Source organism: Zosterops lateralis, assembly GCF_965231275.1.
Source record: "Zosterops lateralis genome assembly, chromosome: 2".
NCBI classification, from domain to species: domain Eukaryota; kingdom Metazoa; phylum Chordata; class Aves; order Passeriformes; family Zosteropidae; genus Zosterops; species Zosterops lateralis.
Genome location: NC_139763.1, coordinates 89,451,004 through 89,469,680, shown reverse-complemented (window position 1 = coordinate 89,469,680; position 18,677 = coordinate 89,451,004). Strand labels below are relative to the sequence as shown.

The 18,677-nt window shown below is 50.0% G+C and overlaps 3 protein-coding genes across 5 annotated transcripts in view; 1 reads left to right on the top strand and 2 right to left on the bottom strand.

Annotated features, from left to right (window-relative positions):
* PHB2 (prohibitin 2) overlaps positions 1-18,677 on the bottom strand; it is a 241,086-nt gene that overhangs the window by 144,353 nt on the left and 78,056 nt on the right. The window lies entirely within an intron of this gene.
* CDCA3 (cell division cycle associated 3) lies at positions 1,019-3,372 on the bottom strand (the record flags this gene model as incomplete). The annotated part of the gene is made up of 5 exons (XM_083882554.1): positions 1,019-1,364; positions 1,763-1,884; positions 2,787-2,978; positions 3,056-3,185; positions 3,259-3,372. The coding sequence occupies 5 exons, from the start codon at positions 3,370-3,372 to the stop codon at positions 1,230-1,232; spliced, it is 693 nt and encodes a 230-aa protein (XP_083738680.1). The 3' UTR covers positions 1,019-1,229.
* USP5 (ubiquitin specific peptidase 5) lies at positions 3,771-18,573 on the top strand. Of its 3 annotated transcripts, none has more exons than XM_083855145.1 (20): positions 3,771-3,902; positions 5,345-5,470; positions 5,735-5,801; positions 8,604-8,737; positions 9,038-9,183; positions 9,472-9,656; positions 10,224-10,318; positions 10,816-11,009; positions 11,162-11,233; positions 12,463-12,544; positions 12,762-12,887; positions 13,324-13,477; positions 13,863-14,037; positions 15,331-15,419; positions 15,619-15,741; positions 16,351-16,494; positions 16,642-16,787; positions 16,872-17,025; positions 17,676-17,760; positions 17,954-18,573. In XM_083855145.1, exons 1-20 carry the CDS (start codon positions 3,795-3,797, stop codon positions 18,045-18,047), a joined length of 2,499 nt encoding a protein of 832 aa, XP_083711271.1. In that variant the 5' UTR covers positions 3,771-3,794; the 3' UTR covers positions 18,048-18,573. The 3 variants fall into 3 exon arrangements, with proteins under 3 accessions (XP_083711271.1, XP_083711270.1, XP_083711272.1); XM_083855144.1 differs by having other exon boundaries at positions 15,619-15,810; XM_083855146.1 differs by lacking the exon at positions 3,771-3,902 and adding an exon at positions 4,690-4,837 and having other exon boundaries at positions 15,619-15,810.

Genomic DNA, 18,677 nt, shown 5'->3' with positions numbered 1-18,677 from the left:
TTAGCTTGAATCCTATCTATGCATAAAGGGGGAAAAGGCAGCCTTCAGACCTGCTAGAATAGCAGGGAATATATTTATTCTTTTCTTAGTTCAAGTCTTATCTATGCATAAATGGCAGAAAGATAGCCCTCAAGACCTGCCAGAATATCAGGGAATATTATATTTATTCTTATTTATTGTCTGTTTCTTGCTGTTCCTTCCCTCTTTGCCTCACTCCTGCATTGTATGGTGACCCTATCTAACCAGTAGGCATCAGCCCATGTTTTCAAGTCTGTTTAGATCTTCATAGCCCAGGCAAATAAAGAAAGCTCACAGAAGCACTGCAGGCTGTGTTCTTTCCAGCATTGCAATGAGCTACTGCAAACATAACTCGTTTCCTGTGAATATTGCCTGCTGGTCTCAACCAGTCAACACCTCATCCACACCTTGCTTTAGCTCACAGTCCCCAGGGGAGGGTGTTCCTCACATGTTTTATTTGAGAAGAGGCTGAAGTTGGGATAGCAAGCTGAAAGTGCATCTTTCAAAGCTTGGATATTTTAGCTCAGTTACAGGACACAGCCATTTTATTCAGCCCCTCTTCCACTTGTTGGCTCAGAGCAACATCCTGGGGGTCCCAAGGCCCTGCTGGGGAGATCAACAAGGTCAATATTAATGGACAATACCACCTCACATTGTTTTGGATCTCACCCTCACAACAGACCCTTACATAACTCATTTTCAGGTCAGTGTAGGAGCAGTGTAATTCCAGAGATGACACTGGATATACATCAGTTTCCTGCAGGGAGCTGCAGCTTCCCAGCTCACACTGTTGCACATGGATTTAAGGCCATACCCTTCAGCACGCTCCAGGCAGGGGACAAGGAATTTTAAGGCTAATAGAAAGTTGAACTATTTGTTCCTGAACCCTTGTCCCCAAAAAAATATTATGCTGGGCAGGCAAGCATAATATCAGGACATACAGTCAGCAAAGGTTGAACACAAATTTATTTACTAGAGATAAAAACTCTATGGAAAAATCAATACAGCTGATATACAATAAAAGAGATAAAGTCTGTGCTGTACATAAGACATGACAAACTAGGAAGAAGAGGGAGAGATCTTTCCCCAACAGGGATAGGTGAGAAATGTGGCACTGCTTTGGGGTTTCAGTCTATTGTAAGATTTCTCCCCACCAGAAAATTCTCAAAACATAGGAGCAAATTATAGCAAGACGCTGAAAAAAGAAGTGTCTAGTTCTCCACAAAAGGACACTGTTGGTTCTCTTTGTTCAAGTCACTCCAACCACAGTTCCCGGATTTAAGGCTCCTGCTCAGATCCACGTCCTTCTTCTCCCCAAGGTTCTCTCCCAACACGTGTCTCTTACCCTAGAGAAATAAAAAAACCCAAACACAGAGTGTAAAACACAAGTTAATTGAAGGTTAGTTAATTCTCAGCAGAATATGTAGTCTATTTTCAGGCCATTCAGCTTGGACTCTCTTGAGACAATGCACAAGAATGACTTTTTTCTACAGCATAAAGAGAAAGAATGCACTGAAATGGGCAATTTCATGGTAAGGCCAAAGACAGATTTTGAACAAGACTTGGGGGCATTTAGTGACAAGACTGACCCACAGAAAAACATTTGTGAAGTTACTAGTCTCAGCAGGCCTAGGAGGCCACAATTCTAAACTGTGACCCTACAAGATACAGAAATTGAAGGATTTGGCTTTTTTTTTTTTTTCAGCTCAATCTCCCTCCCTCAGTATGGCCCATTAAGCTTTACCTGGCGAGGGGCAGGAGAACTGGGAGAATTATCATCTCGTAGAACGCTGAGGGGAGAGCGGCCAGTTCCTCCAGATGTTGCCATGAATTTGTTGTTGGGCTTGTGTCTCATGGGCTTGCTCACTAGGTGACAAAAGGAAACACACCAGCGCATCACAACAAAGCTCAAAGGTCCTGGACTTTAAATGTCTCCTGGCCTTTATCCAAGACTTACCCAAGGGCTTTGAGGCAAAGGGATCACAGAAAGGTTGATTCTGGAAGTGAACTCTAGAGGACCTACTCCAGCAGGGCCACCTAGAGCACATTGTCCAGGACCATGTCCAAGTGTCTCTTGAATATCTCAAAGGACAAAGATTCTACAACCTCTCTGAGCAAGCTGCTCCAGTGCTTGGTCACCCCCACAGTAAAAAAAAAAAAAAAGAAAGTATTTCCTGTGTACCATTTCATCCCCTTTGCCTCTGGTCCCATCACTGGGCACCACTGAAAAGAGCTTGGCTCTCCCTTCCTTATACCCTTCCTTTAGGTTTTTGTATCTATTAATAAGACACCCCCTGAGCATTTTCCTCTCCAGGCTGAACAATCCCAGCTCTCAGCTGCTCCTCCAAGGAGCAGTGCTCAGCAAAGAGCTTTCTGAAGCACAGCCTGTATCCAAGTCTCTCAGCACTGCTCAGTGGAAACAGAGATGTGCTGCCCACACTTGCTCCATAGCGTTTCCCAACGAGAAGCTGTAAGGTCCCTCTGGACAGGTCTCCACAGTCACACACCCATCTCAGAGAGGGGAAGAGTTGCAGTATACCTCTTGATTTTGAATACAGGTTGAAAACAATTTCCCAACTCTGGAGAGAAATCAGTTCGCTAACACAGCGGTTCCCAAAGGGAACAGGCCGCAGGGGCTCCAGGCGGTGGGACACAGCCGAGCTGGGGGATAGGGACAGGCTCTGTCGGGGAGGAGGTCTGGAGAAGGCACCCGAGAGCCCCGAGGTGCCCACAGCCCGACCCGCAGTGACCCCAGCCCGAACACTCACCCGAGGGGAGGCCGTGCCCGGCAGGGCGGGCGGGCCGGGCCGTGCTGGGAGAGGGCGGCCTCTCCGCCTCTTGGCCGGCGGGCGGGGAGCTCCGTGGGGCCGGCTCCTCGGCGGGGCTGGCCGCTCCCGGAGGCTCCGCGGCCTCGGCCCCGAAGGCCTCGCTGAGCTGCTTCACCAGGCGGTCCACGCTGTCTGCCGGGGCGGAGAGGGACGGGGTGAGCCCCCGCCGGGAGCCCCCCAGCCCGCCCACACGCGGCGGCCTCACTCACCACTCGACACGGCTCTCATGGGCGTGCGGGAGATGCCGGGCGTGGGCGACCGCGGGTCTCGCTCCTGGCCGATACCCGCCGGCGGTTCGGCGGGGCTGGGCTGCGGGCTGCCCGCCGGGGAGCTCACCACCTGCGGAGAGGGCAGCCGTGGGGGCGGCGGGCCGGAGCCACGCGGGGGGAAGCGACGGCGGGAGGGCGCCTACCTCGATGGGGGTGCGCAGGATGCCGGCGGTGGGGGAGCGGGGGTCGGTGACGTGCGCCAGGTGCTTGTTGCGGAGCGCGGCCGGGGTGGCGGGGGCGCTGCCCGAGGCCCCCATGGCGGCGGCGGCCGCACTGCGCCCCTGCCCCGCCGGACGCGCCGTTCGAATCTCCCGCGCGCCGGGCGGAGCCGCCGCCCATTGGCCGCTCCGTGGGGGCGGGGCTCACCCTGCCACGCCCATCTCCCCGCCCCGCCGGCCCGTCGGCTCCGCAATCCCCGCCCGTCACGTCCCGCCTCGCCTCGCTGTCAATCTTCGGGGACAAACCCGCCCCCTCGCCCCTCTGTACGCCGTTATTGGTGAAGGAGCCCGGCGCCGCCTCCCGCGGTGGCCGAAGGGTGGTTGCGATTGGGCGAGCCGGCGGGTCAGCACGGCGAGTCCGGCCTCCAGCCTCGCTGCCGATTGGCTGGGACCCGCCTGACCGTGCCGGGCTGCGATTGGGCGGGGCGGGGCTGTGGGCGGTGCCGTGGCGAGCCGCTGTCATGGCGGAACTGAGCGAGGCGCTGCTGTCGGTGTTGCCGTCCATCCGGGTGCCCAAGGCCGGCGACCGCGTCCACAAGGACGAGTGCGCCTTCTCCTTCGACACACCGGTAAGCGCGCCCCGCCGCCGGCCCACCCGCCCGCCCGGGCTGCTCCCGCCGCGGCCGGCTCCCACCCCGCCGCCAGCCGGGGCGCCGCCCGCGCGGGGCCTCACGGGATTTGTGGTTCCCCGACGGCCGCGGCGGCTGCTCCCGGGCGGCGCGCAGGGCCCTCGCGGACTACTGCGCCCGGCGTGCCCCGCGGCGCGCCCCGCCCGCCCGCGGTGCGCTGGGGGCTGTAGTTCTGGGGCCGGGGCGGGCGTGGGCAGGACGCTCGCCCCGATCGGCGGCGGCCCCTCTCGCCGGTAGTCCGGAGAGGGAGTGTCCCCGGCCCGAACCCTCCGTGCGGGGGCTCGCCAGGACTTGTAGTCCGGCGGGGGGCGGGGGGTCGGGTGCCTCCCGGGCCCGCCCTCAGCGGCGGGGGGCGGGCCGGGGGTCCCGCCCTGCCCGGGTCTGAGCCACCTCCCCGGCCCGGCCGCGCGGCGTGGCCCGGCAGGCGAGGGGCGAGGCGGTGCTGTGTCATTAAGATGGCAGTGGTCCCTTCTCCAGCCATCTCCACCCCGCTGGCATCCCTGCGCTTCCTGCGCTACCCTCGCTCGGCCTGAGTGGTCCAGGGAAGGCGAAGGCGGCAGGAAGGCGAGGTCCCCCTTGAGCTCCTTCGCGGGCGCCCATCCGGGCTGAGCCCCAGCCCGGCAGAAATGGGCTGCAGCTGGGAGATACGGGTCCTTCGAGGAAGTGGCACATGGCATCCTGGCCCTCTCTCCCTCCCCGAGCTCCACAGTGATGCCTGACCGTGCACTGCCCACTCTGTCTCAGTCCCAGCGGCTTCTGAAAGCTTCTTAGTGGTTTCCCTCCTTTCCAGCCTCTGCATTTTGGTCCCCTGCACCTTCAATTTGAAAAATGTATCTGCTGAATGAGTGTGGTGTTTTCCAGCTGCTGGTGGGATGGTGGGGGTATGTTCTGTATCTGTTTCCAAGCTTCTCACAGGCTTTTGAACGCAACAGCAAAAGTAAACAGTGGTCTGTTAACTTTCCTCACAGTGTAGCTTGGCATCATTCCCTATGGCACTGGAAGTCACCCGTTTGGACAGGCTGCCACAGTTTTGCTTTTAATGACTGTACCATACTCTGAACTTGTAATCTGTGCGTGCTAAGAGCCTTTTATGAGATAAACTCTCAGGGAAACTCAGCCTTTCCTGATCTGGTAGTATCCTGCCATAAATGAACACACAAATAGTTTTTTAAATACATCATCATGACGGGAGTACCTGTTCTTCTGGGACAGCCAGGCCAGGGCTTGCCATCCTATTTCTTACTAGCTACTTGTGGCTCCTATGTAGGGAATGAGCTGTTGCCATGACTTAACAAATAATGAGTAGTCTGCCGTGCCTATCCTAGCAGCTGGAATTGCATTCCTTACCACCTCCCTTCAGTTTTGTCCCTCCTTCCTTGCAGGAGTCAGATGGCGGCTTGTACATCTGCATGAACACGTTCCTGGGCTTTGGGAAGCAGTATGTGGAAAAGCACTATCAGAAAACAGGCCAGCGGGTCTACCTGCACCTCAAAAGAACACGTAAACCGGTAAAAAATAAAAGTACATATGCTCAAACTTGTTCTGCTCTGCTGTGTCTGTGGATTCCATGAGATACAACTGTTGTTTTTCTTGGTAACTGAGGGACACACGTGCTTCCGTTCTGCTTATGCTGAGTTGTTGTATGGATTGCTCACTTATTTCTGCCTGGTTTCCTTTTGTTTTCAGAGTAGCTTGATTTCAATCCCTAAGGTTTCTCACAGTGTGCCTGTCCTCTTTAATTCTTATTTCCCTATTTCTTCTCAATGCCACAGAAGGAAGAAGATGCCAACTCCAGCGCTGGGGACCCCCCAAGGAAGAAACCAACTCGCTTGGCTATTGGTAAGGAAGTATCTATGTACTGTATGGTCCCTGTGTTTAGCCAGTCCTCTGGAGCTGCCTGGTTTATCCCTTTTGTTTTACTCTTCTTGGCTAATATTCCTGGCCAAATTCAGACTTCATGTTTTCCAGTGTGTCTCGGGTGAGCAGTTTCTGTGGAACAGTCATTAAGGTGGTAGTTGTGTTCTCTGTACAAAGTTTCATTTTGTTTTCCGTGAATAAATGCGTTTTTTATCCTCTGCCATGACCCCACATGCCTGGCTCAGCTTAGTGTGGGAATCACCAGACTGGGACTGTTGCTTAAACACAATGTGCCCAGCATGGAGGTGAAGTGAGTTTGAGAAAATATATGTCTGAGAAAAGTAAGTTTGAAGCTCCTGGCAGATAAACTATTTTTTAAACTCTTCTGATATTGAACTGGCATTATTGATACAGACGAGGAAGAAATTAATGGGAAATGATGCATTAACATTTTTGGCTCATTAGGTCTTATAAGGCTGATACTGGAGGAAATACATATGAGCGTTGAAACATAAAAAATATTTTAAATCTTCCTTTTTTGGAAGAACAAGGCCAGTGTTCCATTACCGTCTTTCACCGACTGAGAGGGCTGTCATGGCAATCAATGGAGATGCTGCTTATTTGGAGCAGTTTCAGCTGGTAATTTCTGAGCCATTATGGAGACACATTAAGGCAGGCACAGGAACATTTGTAGCAGTAACAGGTTCTTGGCTTGCTGGAAGCTGACCACTAGAGGGAAATCCAGAATCTGGACCGTGAACATCTTGATTTTGGCTCACTTTTCCCCTGGTGTAGACGCCTAGTGACTCGTCTGCTGCCAGAGCACAAACAATACTATTAAGACTGTCAGCTGCTCCCTGTTCTGCCGCTGAGCTGAATAGAGCCCCAAAGATCACTTCTAGCAAAATTGAGGCTGGAATCTCTGTTTCTTCAGATAGCCAGTGCTTTTATGTATATATATGATTGTGCTGCTCTGGGAGAGATGAAGCCCGGTCTGCATTATGAGTTATTTCTGCATCCTGAATTCTACAAAGGTCTTGCTACAATTGTTGTCTGTGGGTCGGCAAATATCTGTCTGTGATAACAGCTTAGTGGTGTAAATGGAGCAGGAGGAAAAAAAAAAAAGTATTAGCCCTGTGAGACAATGGTCTCAAGTTCAGGAAAAGTTTTTTTTTTTCTCTTTGTTTTTGCTGAACTGTGGGAGTTTAGCTATTCCTGACACGGGAGATTTTTTTAAAGTTATAGAAAAATTTGTGAACAAAATGTAGCCCTTGATCCCTCTCTATCTCACTTTCCTTTCTCAATGATGAGAAAAGATATACAGTGTTTGCCTCCTATGCCTGCCTGGTGGACTTTTGTGGTGTGTAGGTACCACCATGGGAAGGGAGGCAGTCTACCTCAGGGCAAGCTGGTGGTTATTGACCCTCTTCCTCATCTGGAGCCTCAGAAGGTTCATGTAACCACCTGAGGGGACCTTACCAGTCTGTTTTAGTTTGTTTAAGGTTAAGGAATTGTGTAATGCCCTGAGGGGTTGTGTATTGCTTTATTCTGTGAAGTGGTGACAGGAAATCTCTGGGCTGTGCTGAAGAGGCACAGAAGAGGATTATCTAGGTATGTTGTTGCATGATGCTGGTGACTGTTTTCTAAAATCATTGTGTTCATACAGAGCAGTTTTTGCATAGTGTAAAAATCGTAGGTATCTTAGGAGGGAGTTGCAGGAGATATCATGGGACTGGATATTTTTGACAAGAATGTTTTAAGGAAATATAGTAGTCGTTATCAGAATTGTATTTGACACAGGGTTCTTGAGGCAGGGGCACTGAGCAGCAAAAGCTTTTATTCCCTCCAGAGATTTGTTGCAGCTGCAGATGTTCAGATATTTGTTGCAGATTATTGCAGTCACAGCATGCAATTTTTCCAAAAATATAGGAAATTTGGTTTAAAAACACAGGGGGTTTAGGCTGCTAATAAGCCATGTGTCTTCTGCCTGTTTCCTTCTGGGATGTAGAATGTGAATATCTGCAGAACAGAGAAGGCCAAGCTTTTCCTCTGAGTACCTACATAATCCACAAACTGTAGGTGAGGGAATCTGCAGAAACTGCAGATGTTTTGGTGAGCATCCATGATGACTCTTTACAACTGGCAAATAACCTTTTATGTATGGATCTCCAGTTTCTGAGAAACCTCTGGAAAGCACAGCTAGGTGGGCATAGAAACTACTATCACTATCCCTTTGCTGAGACTTTTTCTGCAATTCTGGATGTTCTGGTGTCAGAGGAACTCCTGGCTCTTCTTGCTTGAGTGCAGAACTCTAGACTATCCTTTCTGGAAAAGGCAAGAAAGAGAGGCAGGCTTCTTAAAGATGCTAGTAGATCTCACCTTTGCCCTGGCTTATAAGATGATTTCTTCATGCACATCTCCATTCATCGTCTTAAGTATTCTGGTTAAGGATGAACACCAGTGCTTTATCTTGGCTCTGTTCTGGTCAATGCCTCTCTAGAGGAGGTTTGGTTTTCTTCCTGGTTGCAGCCAGTCTGGGATTATTTTTAAGCATCTCTAAAGAGAGCTGGGAAAAATAAACCTATTGTCATAGGCTTATAATTGTTCCTGTGAAGTCCACACCACCAGCAGAAGCTTTGGGATCCAGAAGTGGAAGAAAGATTGTGGATCACTGATTTAGATCTTTGTCTTAGTCATGGTGCCTTATTTCATGTAAGCTGTGGGGAAAGAAGCTTTTCAAGCTCTTTGGTTTCACCTGTAACTACAATTTTTTTTTTCTTGTAGGTGTAGAAGGTGGATTTGACATCACAGAAGAAAAGTTTGAATATGATGAAGATGTAAAAATAGTAATTTTGCCCGACCATTTGGATATTCCACGTGATGGGCTGGAAGGACTACCAGACATGGTCAAAGACAGGGTATGTTTGGGTGGAGGGCTGTGTATACTGTTGATGAGGAAATGTACCGTTACAGAGAAGGAAACTGCCCTGTAAAGGGGATTCTGCAGAGCTGGTGTGAAGTCTCAGCTGGCAGTTACCAGGATTGTTCTCCACTTACACCGTGCTGTGTATTCCAGAGCTCTGGCTTGTGTGTGACTGAGGCTCACAAAAGTCTCAACTGACATGCCTAAATGTGGAGTGTTGTGGCACTGGAAGCTTCTTGTGCCCTTACTGTGGTAGGGCAGCCCTTTATGTTTTCTCCTGCTGTCCCAATTCCAGATTGCCAGTGCGATTGAGGCCATCCTGACAGCAGATTCAGCCTCACGGAAGCAGGAGGTGCAGGCTTGGGATGGGGAGGTTCGACGTGTTTCCAAACACGCTTTTTCCCTGCACCAGCTTCAGAATGATGTCCGCATCCCACCGTGGTGAGCATAATGCTGGAACTTGCTGTGTCACTCTGTGACCCAGGCCCTTTTCCTGTGCTGGGCTGCAGCAGCAGATGAGACTTCTTTTGTGAGTCTCTGAGTGTGCGTTGTCACAGCAGATTCAGGGGAGGTGGCACAGTAAGGTATATCAGGGTTCTCAGTGTTCTGTAGTAAAAGTGAGACTGGTTATACTTGTGGATATTGCAGTGGGCAGCAATGGCGAGGGCTTGGGGGGCAGAACCCCGAGGTTTTCCCTCTGATCTTTTCTTCTCTGTTCCTTGTCACTAGTGGCTGGAAGTGCAGCAAGTGTGACATGAAGGAGAACCTGTGGCTGAACATGACTGACGGAGCCATCCTCTGTGGCCGGCGCTACTTCGACGGCAGCGGTGGCAACAACCACGCTGTCGAGCACTACCGAGAAACTGGCTACCCGCTGGCTGTGAAACTGGGAACAATTACTCCTGATGGGGCTGGTGAGAACAGGGATCCTCCCAGGATTAGGGACACCAGGCACCGCTCAGGCTGACACAGATCTCTTGCAGGTGTCAGGGTGGTGTTGGACATCTTGTGACCTGGAACACACAGTGTCATCCCATTGTGAACTTTCCCACTCTGACCTGCTTCTTGTGTCAGGCAAAGAGCGAGCTGATAAAGAAAACCTTGCCTTCCTCTGCCCCTCCCTTGTAATTGGGAGCTTTTAGGATAGTTTTCCAGGTTGCCATCTGATTTTCTGTGTTGGGGTGTTTATCAAAGAACCGTGTATTCAAATCCTGAGCAGAGAATATATGGCACAGTAACCCACTTTCCTTACTCCTGGCATAAGTGCACCTTTGTACCCTGATCAGTGACAAAGTTGTCTTAGTCACATGTTTAGGAGGAATCTCAATATTCTGTCTGTCATGTTACTCTGCTGAGAAAGGGCAAAAACCCCAATGACTCAATTTGTCAAAACTCCCAGTTCTGAGCGCTTTCTTCATCCAGCTGTGAATTTGAGACCACAGGCCATTATAAGTTTCCCTTTTTTCTGTTTTCCTGCATAGATGTCTACTCCTATGATGAGGATGACATGGTGTTGGATCCCAACCTGGCAGAACACCTGGCACACTTTGGGATTGACATGCTCAAGATGCAGAAGGTGAGGAGGAAGTGATGTCCTTCGTAGGCCCAGGGGGAGAGAGAAGCAGCTTTGATGTGTCTGTGCTGGATTCTGTGGCTATGCAGGGCCATTCCTGATCAAGAAACCATGATGGTTTTTGTCACACAAAGGAGTCTCATCTGCCTTTCTTCTTTGATTGCCTTTTTTGTCTTTCTTTCATGTCCCTCAGGTTTATATTTCCCTGAGGTCATGTGTCAGTACTGTGGGCAGGGAGTCTCCCAGGTGCTGAGCTTTTTTTGTTAGTGTGTGGTTTCCATGCCTCTGTATAGGGAATGATTCAGATTTCTCCCATATTTTCCCTCCTCTTTCTGTCTCAGGTATTCATATATATGGAAACGACTTTTATTTCTTCCTCCTTTACTTATAGAATTAAAAAAAATGGAGTTGACTCTGTTTCTCTACAGTATTGCACTTTTCACACCTCTGGTGTTTTCTTGAGTCTTCTTTGAGGATTTTCCTGTTCTTTCCCTCTGCAGACAGACAAGACGATGACAGAACTGGAAATAGACATGAACCAGCGCATTGGGGAGTGGGAGCTCATCCAGGAGTCTGGTGTTCAACTCAAGCCCCTCTATGGGCCTGGGTACACTGGTATCCGTAACCTGGGCAACAGTTGCTACCTCAATTCTGTGATGCAGGTGCTGTTCAGTATCCCAGACTTCCAGAGAAAGTAAGTGAGCTGAATCACTCCTTTCCACTAGTCTGGGATCAGTACAAAGGTCTCCTAGAGCTGGGATCTTCTGTTGCAGTAATCATGCTCAGAACTGCATTTTTACCAGATGAAGCTGCATATCCCTTAGATTGCTGCACTTTGCTCTGCAGGTATGTGGACAAGCTGGAGAAGATATTCCAAAGTGCACCTTCAGACCCCACACAGGATTTCAGCACACAAGTGTACGTAGAATTTTGGTGAGAGAAGGAAGGCTGAGGCTGCCTGGATGCATCCCCTCTGTGCTGCGTTGCTCCAGGGTTCTCCCTCAAGCCTCACCTCTCTTTCCTTGCCTGTAGCCAGAGACACTGATCCTCAGTGATCAATAAGGATCTAAGCCCAGGAAGTTCAGCTGAGTGCCCTAGGTGGAGAGGACAAAGTGCACCCCATGTGCATGAGAGGCTCTGAAATGTATTATGTGTGTTACGCCTGGGGGACTTCTGGGATGCAGCTTCTGTCTGCATAACAGTTAAAAGGGGCTTGCTGTCTGCAGTGGAGGGAGATGGCAAAGAGTAAGGGGATACTATCATAGATTTAGGCAGCTTTATTCTCAGTAGATAACTTATGTATGCTTAAAGAGGCTTTCCTCAAGAGATACTGTGCAGGAGAATATGCAGAAGGAGGAACACAAGATTTGGGAGGGGGTTGCATTTTAAGTATGTGAAGTCTGTGCTACAGCTGCTCTCAAACAAGCGTGTGGAAGTTTGGGGTGGAGGAATGGAAGGTGGCATTTGTGGACAGGGAGTTCAGTGGTACAGGAGGATTCTAAATTTGGGCAGCCTGGAGTGAGGTGTTCACTGAGAGGGGATTCAGGTGAGACAGCCAGAAGGATTATTGTCTGGGCAAAGGGAGGAATTGGTAAGGTTTGTTTCCAGACAAATGGCACCAAAGGGGAAAGGACTGGAGTGAAATGGAATAGCAGGAGGGTCTGGGCGTAGGAGGAGATCACTGAACACATACTGTTGTCTATTAAGCACCTCATGCAGTCAATCTTTCCTCTGGGAAAACGTGACCAGTCTGCTCCCAGCAGTGCTATTTCTGGCTCAGACAGTTTCTGTGCCCTGTTGTCTCCTGCAGTCAGACACTGCTCCGTTCCCCCATCAGGCTGCAGCTCAGCTTGGCTGTTGTGCAGCTGCTGTGTGGCTCAGCACCAGCTGTTCCTTCGTGTTCTGCTCAGTGTGCAAGCAGTGGTTGAGATTGGCACCCAAAAGCCCTGGTAACTTTGAAATCAGTGATGTCTCCAGGGCCCAGAGAGCAGACCACAATAAGGTTATCTTGCCTGATGCAGCAGAGAAAGCTGTTATCTGTGAGACTCACAGCCTGTGGCAATGTTAAAGCTAGATGGGTTGATGTGGCTCCTGGAGCATGTGAGATTGAAGAAACATTGATACTAACAGTGACCTTGTCATTCCAGAGCCAAACTGGGCCATGGTCTGCTTTCTGGGGAGTATTCAAGGCCAGCATCTGCAGATGGGGAGCAGCAGCCTGATCAGAAGGTGAGGCTTGGATACAGCATCCTCTTGAGGCGTGTTGCATGAGGTATTGTGTGTGCTATGTGGCAAAGGAGGGAGAATCTTTTCTGAAAACATGTGCTGGGGCTTGTTCCAAGGCCTGTCACCTGAAAGAAGGCATGGCTAAGAATAGAATGCTACCTGCCAGGACACATGCTTGGCAAATTATGACCATCTTCCTCTTCCACATTGTTATTTGCAGGGCATGCAAAATGGCATTGCTCCACGCATGTTTAAGTCCCTCATCGGAAAGGGGCACCCAGAATTTTCCACTAACCGACAGCAGGATGCCCAGGAATTCTTTCTGCACTTCATCAACATGGTGGAGGTAAATGGTTGAGTCTATCTGGCAAATCATCGAAAAGTCCAGCTTAATTTTCTTCCCACAGCAAGGGGTTAGGAGTGGAGGTGAGAAGCTGGCAACCAGAGCAGAGAGGAAAGAACACGAGAGATGGGCTGTCTAGCACCTGCCAGGGTGGAGAGGGAGAGGTGTTGGGCCATATTTTCAGGGCTGATTCCATGGAAAAATCTTTTTTGGGAGTGGCACAGCTGAAGATGTAAACTTTGTTCTTCACGAGCAGGAATGCCACAGCTTCCTGGAGTACAGAAGTTGGCTTTAGTTTCCTCTTCGCTGTCTTTTGCATGGGACTGGGTATAGGAGTAAATACTCTTCAGGCATGTGCTGTGAGGCATCGCTGCTACTGCAGATCATTGTTTCTGCCATTCTGATGTTACAGTTGTCCTTCTAATCTCTCCTTCTTCAGAGGAACTGCCGCAGCTCGGAGAACCCTAATGAGGTCTTCCGTTTTCTGGTGGAGGAGAAGCTGAAGTGCCTGGCCACAGAAAAGGTGAAATATACCCAGCGTGTGGACTATATAATGCAGCTGCCTGTGCCCATGGATGCTGCACTCAACAAAGGTCAGTAATGTGCCAAGACCAGAACAGTAGCAAACCCTATGTTTGTATATTGTACTATCCTTACAGAACTCCTTAAATGAGAAAGGGACTTCTTTGCCACTTCTGAGGCCAGATCCTTCTCCTGCTTTTGTGGGATCGGGCTGATTTCTTCAGAGGTGGTGTGACACGGTGATGTCCCTCTAGAGCCTTTCCCTCGGACACTACAAGCTGGGCTGTGATTCAGCAGCAAAACAGGAGTGATTGCAGTAGCAGAACTGCTCTGGAAGCTGTGCTCCATTCTCGATGGCGTGTATCTATAGGCCTGCTCTGCCTCTGGGTGTAGCTTACACCAGTTGCTTTGCAGGTACCTAGAGGTGGTCCTTGACTCCTCTGCTTTATTCTCTAGATGAACTGCTGGAATATGAGGAGAAGAAGAGGCAGGCAGAGGAAGAGAAGCAGCCGCTGCCTGAGCTGGTGCGAGCCAAGGTGCCTTTCAGCTCCTGCCTAGAGGCCTATGGAGCTCCAGAGCAGGTGGATGATTTCTGGAGCACAGCCTTGCAGGCCAAGTCTGTGGCTCTTAAGTAAGTGTGTGTCAGCTAAGCTGTGATGAACTGGCCATAGCTGCATCTTGGGATTTCTTGTAGTGTCTTAGGGGAAGAACCAAACTGAAGCTTTGTAGTCTTCTGCATCCTGGGTCCATAAAACATTGAAGTAGAGAGGGGATCAGTCCATCAGTGCTGGAATGATTGCCCTCAGTGGAAGAACAGCAGTGCTAGTGAAGCCCTAGCCATTAGATTTCAGTTGCTGAGGGGCTACAAAAAGAGTGATATTTCAGAAAACTAGTAGCTTTTACTGTAAATTTAAAATTCAGCTTTGGAATCAGTACTGACTGTGTGATGACACTGATCTTGCACCATCTCTAAAATTTCTTCAAGTTTTTAACTGTTAAGATTTCAGCAGAATACTGAGTGTAACAGATGCATGAGTTCTTTGAAAGGATGCTAACTTAAATACTAGTAGCAAGGTTTAAAAAACAGCTTTGATTTTTCTCACTGCCTCTAGCACATGCAACAGTGCAAAGTTGCAGTGACAAGATTACAAACGTAAGCAGTTTTCTGCTGTGGTGCCACTGAGCGTTCTTTTGCAATGAAAGTCCTCAAAGACTTGAAAGTGCTTTTCTAACAAATACTCTATTTTTAAGCAATAGCTACTATAAACAAACATCACATTGAACAGTAACATTTTGGTTTAATTCTTACTGAGTCGTGTTCAAACACTTTACTGTTGCTTAATTTAGTTCTACAGCGTGTTGCAATTATCACCTGGTAATGAGTATCTGTCTCACTGAGAGGTGCTTCTTCCTTCACAAGCATTCCTCTCTGTTTCATAGATTGCGGACATTTTCTCTCTCAAATTGTCTAACTAAATAATGTTTAATCAAATTCAGTTAACTTAAAATTCACTGCTTCTGCTTCATATCCAGAAAAGTGCTCTCGTGCTTGAAAGCTTGTCAGTTCCTGCAGGTGTATCTCCTGGTCTAATAAAAGATGTTATTTCCACTACATTCCTTAAGGGTTAGACTTCTAATTAAACAAAATCTGTCCAGGCTGTAAAATACAGGATTGGAAGACAGAGTATGTACTATTTTTTCTCATGTCCAGGATTTGCATTCCATCTCATCTTGTCAGGGCTTCTGCCTTAGAAATGGTTCTGTGTTTGAGGAGCTTAAAGCTCAGCACAGGAGAGCTGCACAGACAGGTGTATCCCCCAACCTGCTCAGGACATGACTTTGCCCTACTCACTGATTTCTTGGATCAGCTAGATACCCTCAGTCTTTGCTGAGAGAATAATTAAAAATATTGTGTCTCTTTCAGAACGACACGGTTCGCTTCTTTCCCAGATTATCTGGTCATCCAGATCAAGAAGTTCACTTTCGGTCTGGACTGGGTGCCCAAAAAGCTTGGTAAGGAGGATGAGAAGTGCAGAGCATATAGGTACTGGGAGTCAGTCAGATATGGGTATTGTGGTCATTACTGCCAGGAGGAAAGTAACTATCCCACAAGTTGCTGCAGGCATCCCCAGAGACTTACCCTTCTAGATTTCCCAGCTGAGTCCTTTGTTTCTGCCCCTACATGGAGGCTGAGCAAGACCGTATCTTGCAGATGTTTCCATTGAAATGCCAGAGGAGCTGGATATCTCTGCACTGCAGGGAACGGGGCTGCAGGAAGGAGAAGAAGAAATGCCAGACATCGCACCCCCACTGGTGACACCAGATGAGCCCAAAGGTAGCCTGGGGTTCTATGGCAACGAGGACGACGACTCCTTCTGCTCCCCTCACTTCTCCTCTCCGACATGTTAGTGATTCTCCTCCTCTCTTCCTGATGCCTGACTCATTTCCTTGCTCTCCTTGCCTTGTGTCCCATGCTAGCAGTTTCCCACTTGCTCAGACTTTCCCTGTCCTTTTGTCAGTGATTGCCAGCTGCCTCCCTTGCATGCCTGTTATGCAAGGGTGTTATGCAAGGGGGTTTGTTGATTCCTGTTCTGTGCAAGATGGGGGGGTGGCATGTCCGGTGCATTTAGAGGAGGCAGGGCTGGGATTTATACAGGATTTAATTGGTAGGGGTATTTAATTTTCACAAACCATAGTGGGAGGTCATGTTCAGACCCTAGGGAAGAGCCAGTGCTCCTGAGCTCATGGGCTGAATCGTTTTGTTCTTTGCCCGTGTGTGAGACTGCTCTTCTGAAGAGGAAAGGTGGCTGAGAAAGGCCAAGAGATGGAGCCTCGTGTGGAATAAAGCCAGAAAGTGGTGGCTTTGGAGCTGTGTGACACGAGACGAAATGGAGCCAGCAGGGATGGGTGGGAGTGGGTGGCTCTAACTTCTGTCTTCCCACAGCACCCATGCTGGATGAGTCGGTGATTATCCAGCTAGTGGAAATGGGATTTCCCATGGATGCCTGCCGCAAAGCCGTGTATTACACAGGGAACAGTGGGGTTGAGGCAGCCATGAACTGGGTCATGTCACATATGGACGATCCAGGTATGAGGCCATGGCCATGGTGAAGCTTATTGCTTCTGGGCTGTTGTGTCCTACTTCCACACTGGAAAAGTGAAGTAGTTTGGACTTGGGCTGTACCCTCTTGGAGAGATGTAATTACTCTGAGCTGTGTTGTGTTTCCTGCTGCAGATTTCGCTAACCCATTAGTTCTCCCTGGATCCAGTGGGCCAGGGTCAACTATTGCCTGCCCAGACCCTCCTTCAGAAGACAGTGTAGCCACCATTGTCTCCATGGGCTTCTCCCGGGACCAGGCAATGAAAGCGCTTAGAGCCACGGTGAGAGGCATGGATAACATCAGAGAGCAAGGATTATCTCAGGAACAGGAATTCTCAAGTTCACTGTCTTTTTCTTCCTCCCAGAACAACAGTCTGGAGCGTGCTGTGGATTGGATCTTTAGTCACATTGATGACCTTGATGCAGAAGCTGCTATGGATATCTCAGAGGGGCGCTCGGCAGCCGAGTCCATCTCTGAATCCGTCCCTGTGGGTCCCAAAGTGCGCGATGGACCTGGAAGTGAGTTCCAAGCCATAGGAATGTGGACTTTGGGGTGCAAACTCAATGTGACTTTGTAATTCCTGATTCATGCACTGCTGCAGGTTTTAGCAGCAGCAGCTATCGCAGGGCTGGTCTGGTTGTAGAGGTGGAAGCAGGGAGGAAGAAGGAAGGAATGACATAGTAGTCTAGACCTTTCAGGCTGATTGAAGATTATCTGGAAGTCAATAAAAGAGAGGTTGGGGAAGTGCCATCAAGTGAAAGACAGGAAGGGCTGTGCTGCTTTTACTCAGTGGTTCAGGGCAGCTTTTTTGCCCTTTTGGTTCCCACTGAAAGACCCAGTTCCAGTCTTTGCACAGAATTTGCGCTGGTGGTGTTGGCTGCTGGGTGCTATAGGGAGACAGAATCACTGCCTTACCTATCTAGCACCCATGGCCCAAATAAAAAGTTGGAAGAGAGAAGGCTAAATGGAAGTTAGCATCTCCCATTTCGCTCTGTGTTTGGCCTTAAGACCACTCACAGTCACACTTGATGGGGATCCAGTTCTGAATTATTACCCAGCAGAGCTTCCTTCAGGGATCCTTCTCTAGAGAGTGCCTTGCACAGAGTGTTACGGAATAAGACACCTTTCCTGTTTCCCTGACAATCCTCTCTTCCCTCCTTCTTTCAAGAATATCAGCTGTTTGCCTTCATCAGCCATATGGGCACTTCAACTATGTGTGGACATTATGTTTGTCACATCAAGAAAGATGGCAGGTAAGGATTTCCACAGTGTAAGGGAACTGAGGTACACTGTTTTAAATCCCCATCCTCCCCTGTTCTTCAGAGGTCTTGGGGGTTGGGGTTGAGAGCAGTTGAGTGGAATCTCACACTAGAATCTCACAATTCAACTGGAGTTGTGTCTTAACCATGGAATGGCATTCCTGAGCTCCTCTGATGCTTGTTGCAGGTGGGTGATCTACAACGACCAGAAAGTCTGTGCTTCTGAGAAGCCCCCCAAGGACCTGGGCTACATCTACTTCTATCAGCGGATTCCCAGCTAGAACATCCTCTTGCTGTGTGTGGTGGGGGGCGAGCGGGCTGAAGGTGTGGGGGGGAAAGGGGTGGGGGCAGTGAGGGTGGGAGCAGGGTCCTTCTCTTCCCTGCTCCTTTTCCCAGTCCCTTCACGGCCTCTCTGTGGAGACACAGGGGGAAGACAAGAGTTCACTGACTAATCGACTGGGGGCTGGAGCCCCCGTGGACATGAGTGAAGGGGGTTCAGGGGGTTGGGAATATCTGTTTCTATAGGCAATGTCCTCACTGTCCCCACCCCCGTAGCACACAGCCCTAGTGCTTCGCTGCTTGGTGGGATGATGCCACCTCCTTGCTGTCCGGAAGGAGAGGAGGGGGCTTGTGTGTATGTGTGGCTTGTGAATGGGGGGGGGGGGGTTCCTCCTGCCCGCCCCGTGGGGCGTGGGCGTGGGGCGGGCAGCAAGGCGAGCAGCGGGCCACGAGCAGCGCTTCCCCTTGTGTGCCCCTTGACATGCCAAAATACACGAGGGACAAAATAAAAGTCGAAATACCCCCCTGGCTCCTGTCTGGCCCCCGCCTGGCTGGGGGAAGGCGCGGGTGGGGCGAGGGGCGTGGCTACGGCCGGGGGGCGTGGTTTAGGGCTGGGCACGCGGGGGGCGTGG

Excerpts from the sequence above, each read along its gene's own strand:
- USP5 (XM_083855144.1), top strand. The coding sequence starts at position 3,795 with ATGGCGGAACTGAGCGAGGCGCTGCTGTCGGTGTTGCCGTCCATCCGG. Across the intron at positions 8,738-9,037 it reads CAGACATGGTCAAAGACAGG|ATTGCCAGTGCGATTGAGGC; the intron begins GTATGTTTGGGT and ends TCCCAATTCCAG. Across the intron at positions 12,888-13,323 it reads ACTTCATCAACATGGTGGAG|AGGAACTGCCGCAGCTCGGA; the intron begins GTAAATGGTTGA and ends CTCCTTCTTCAG.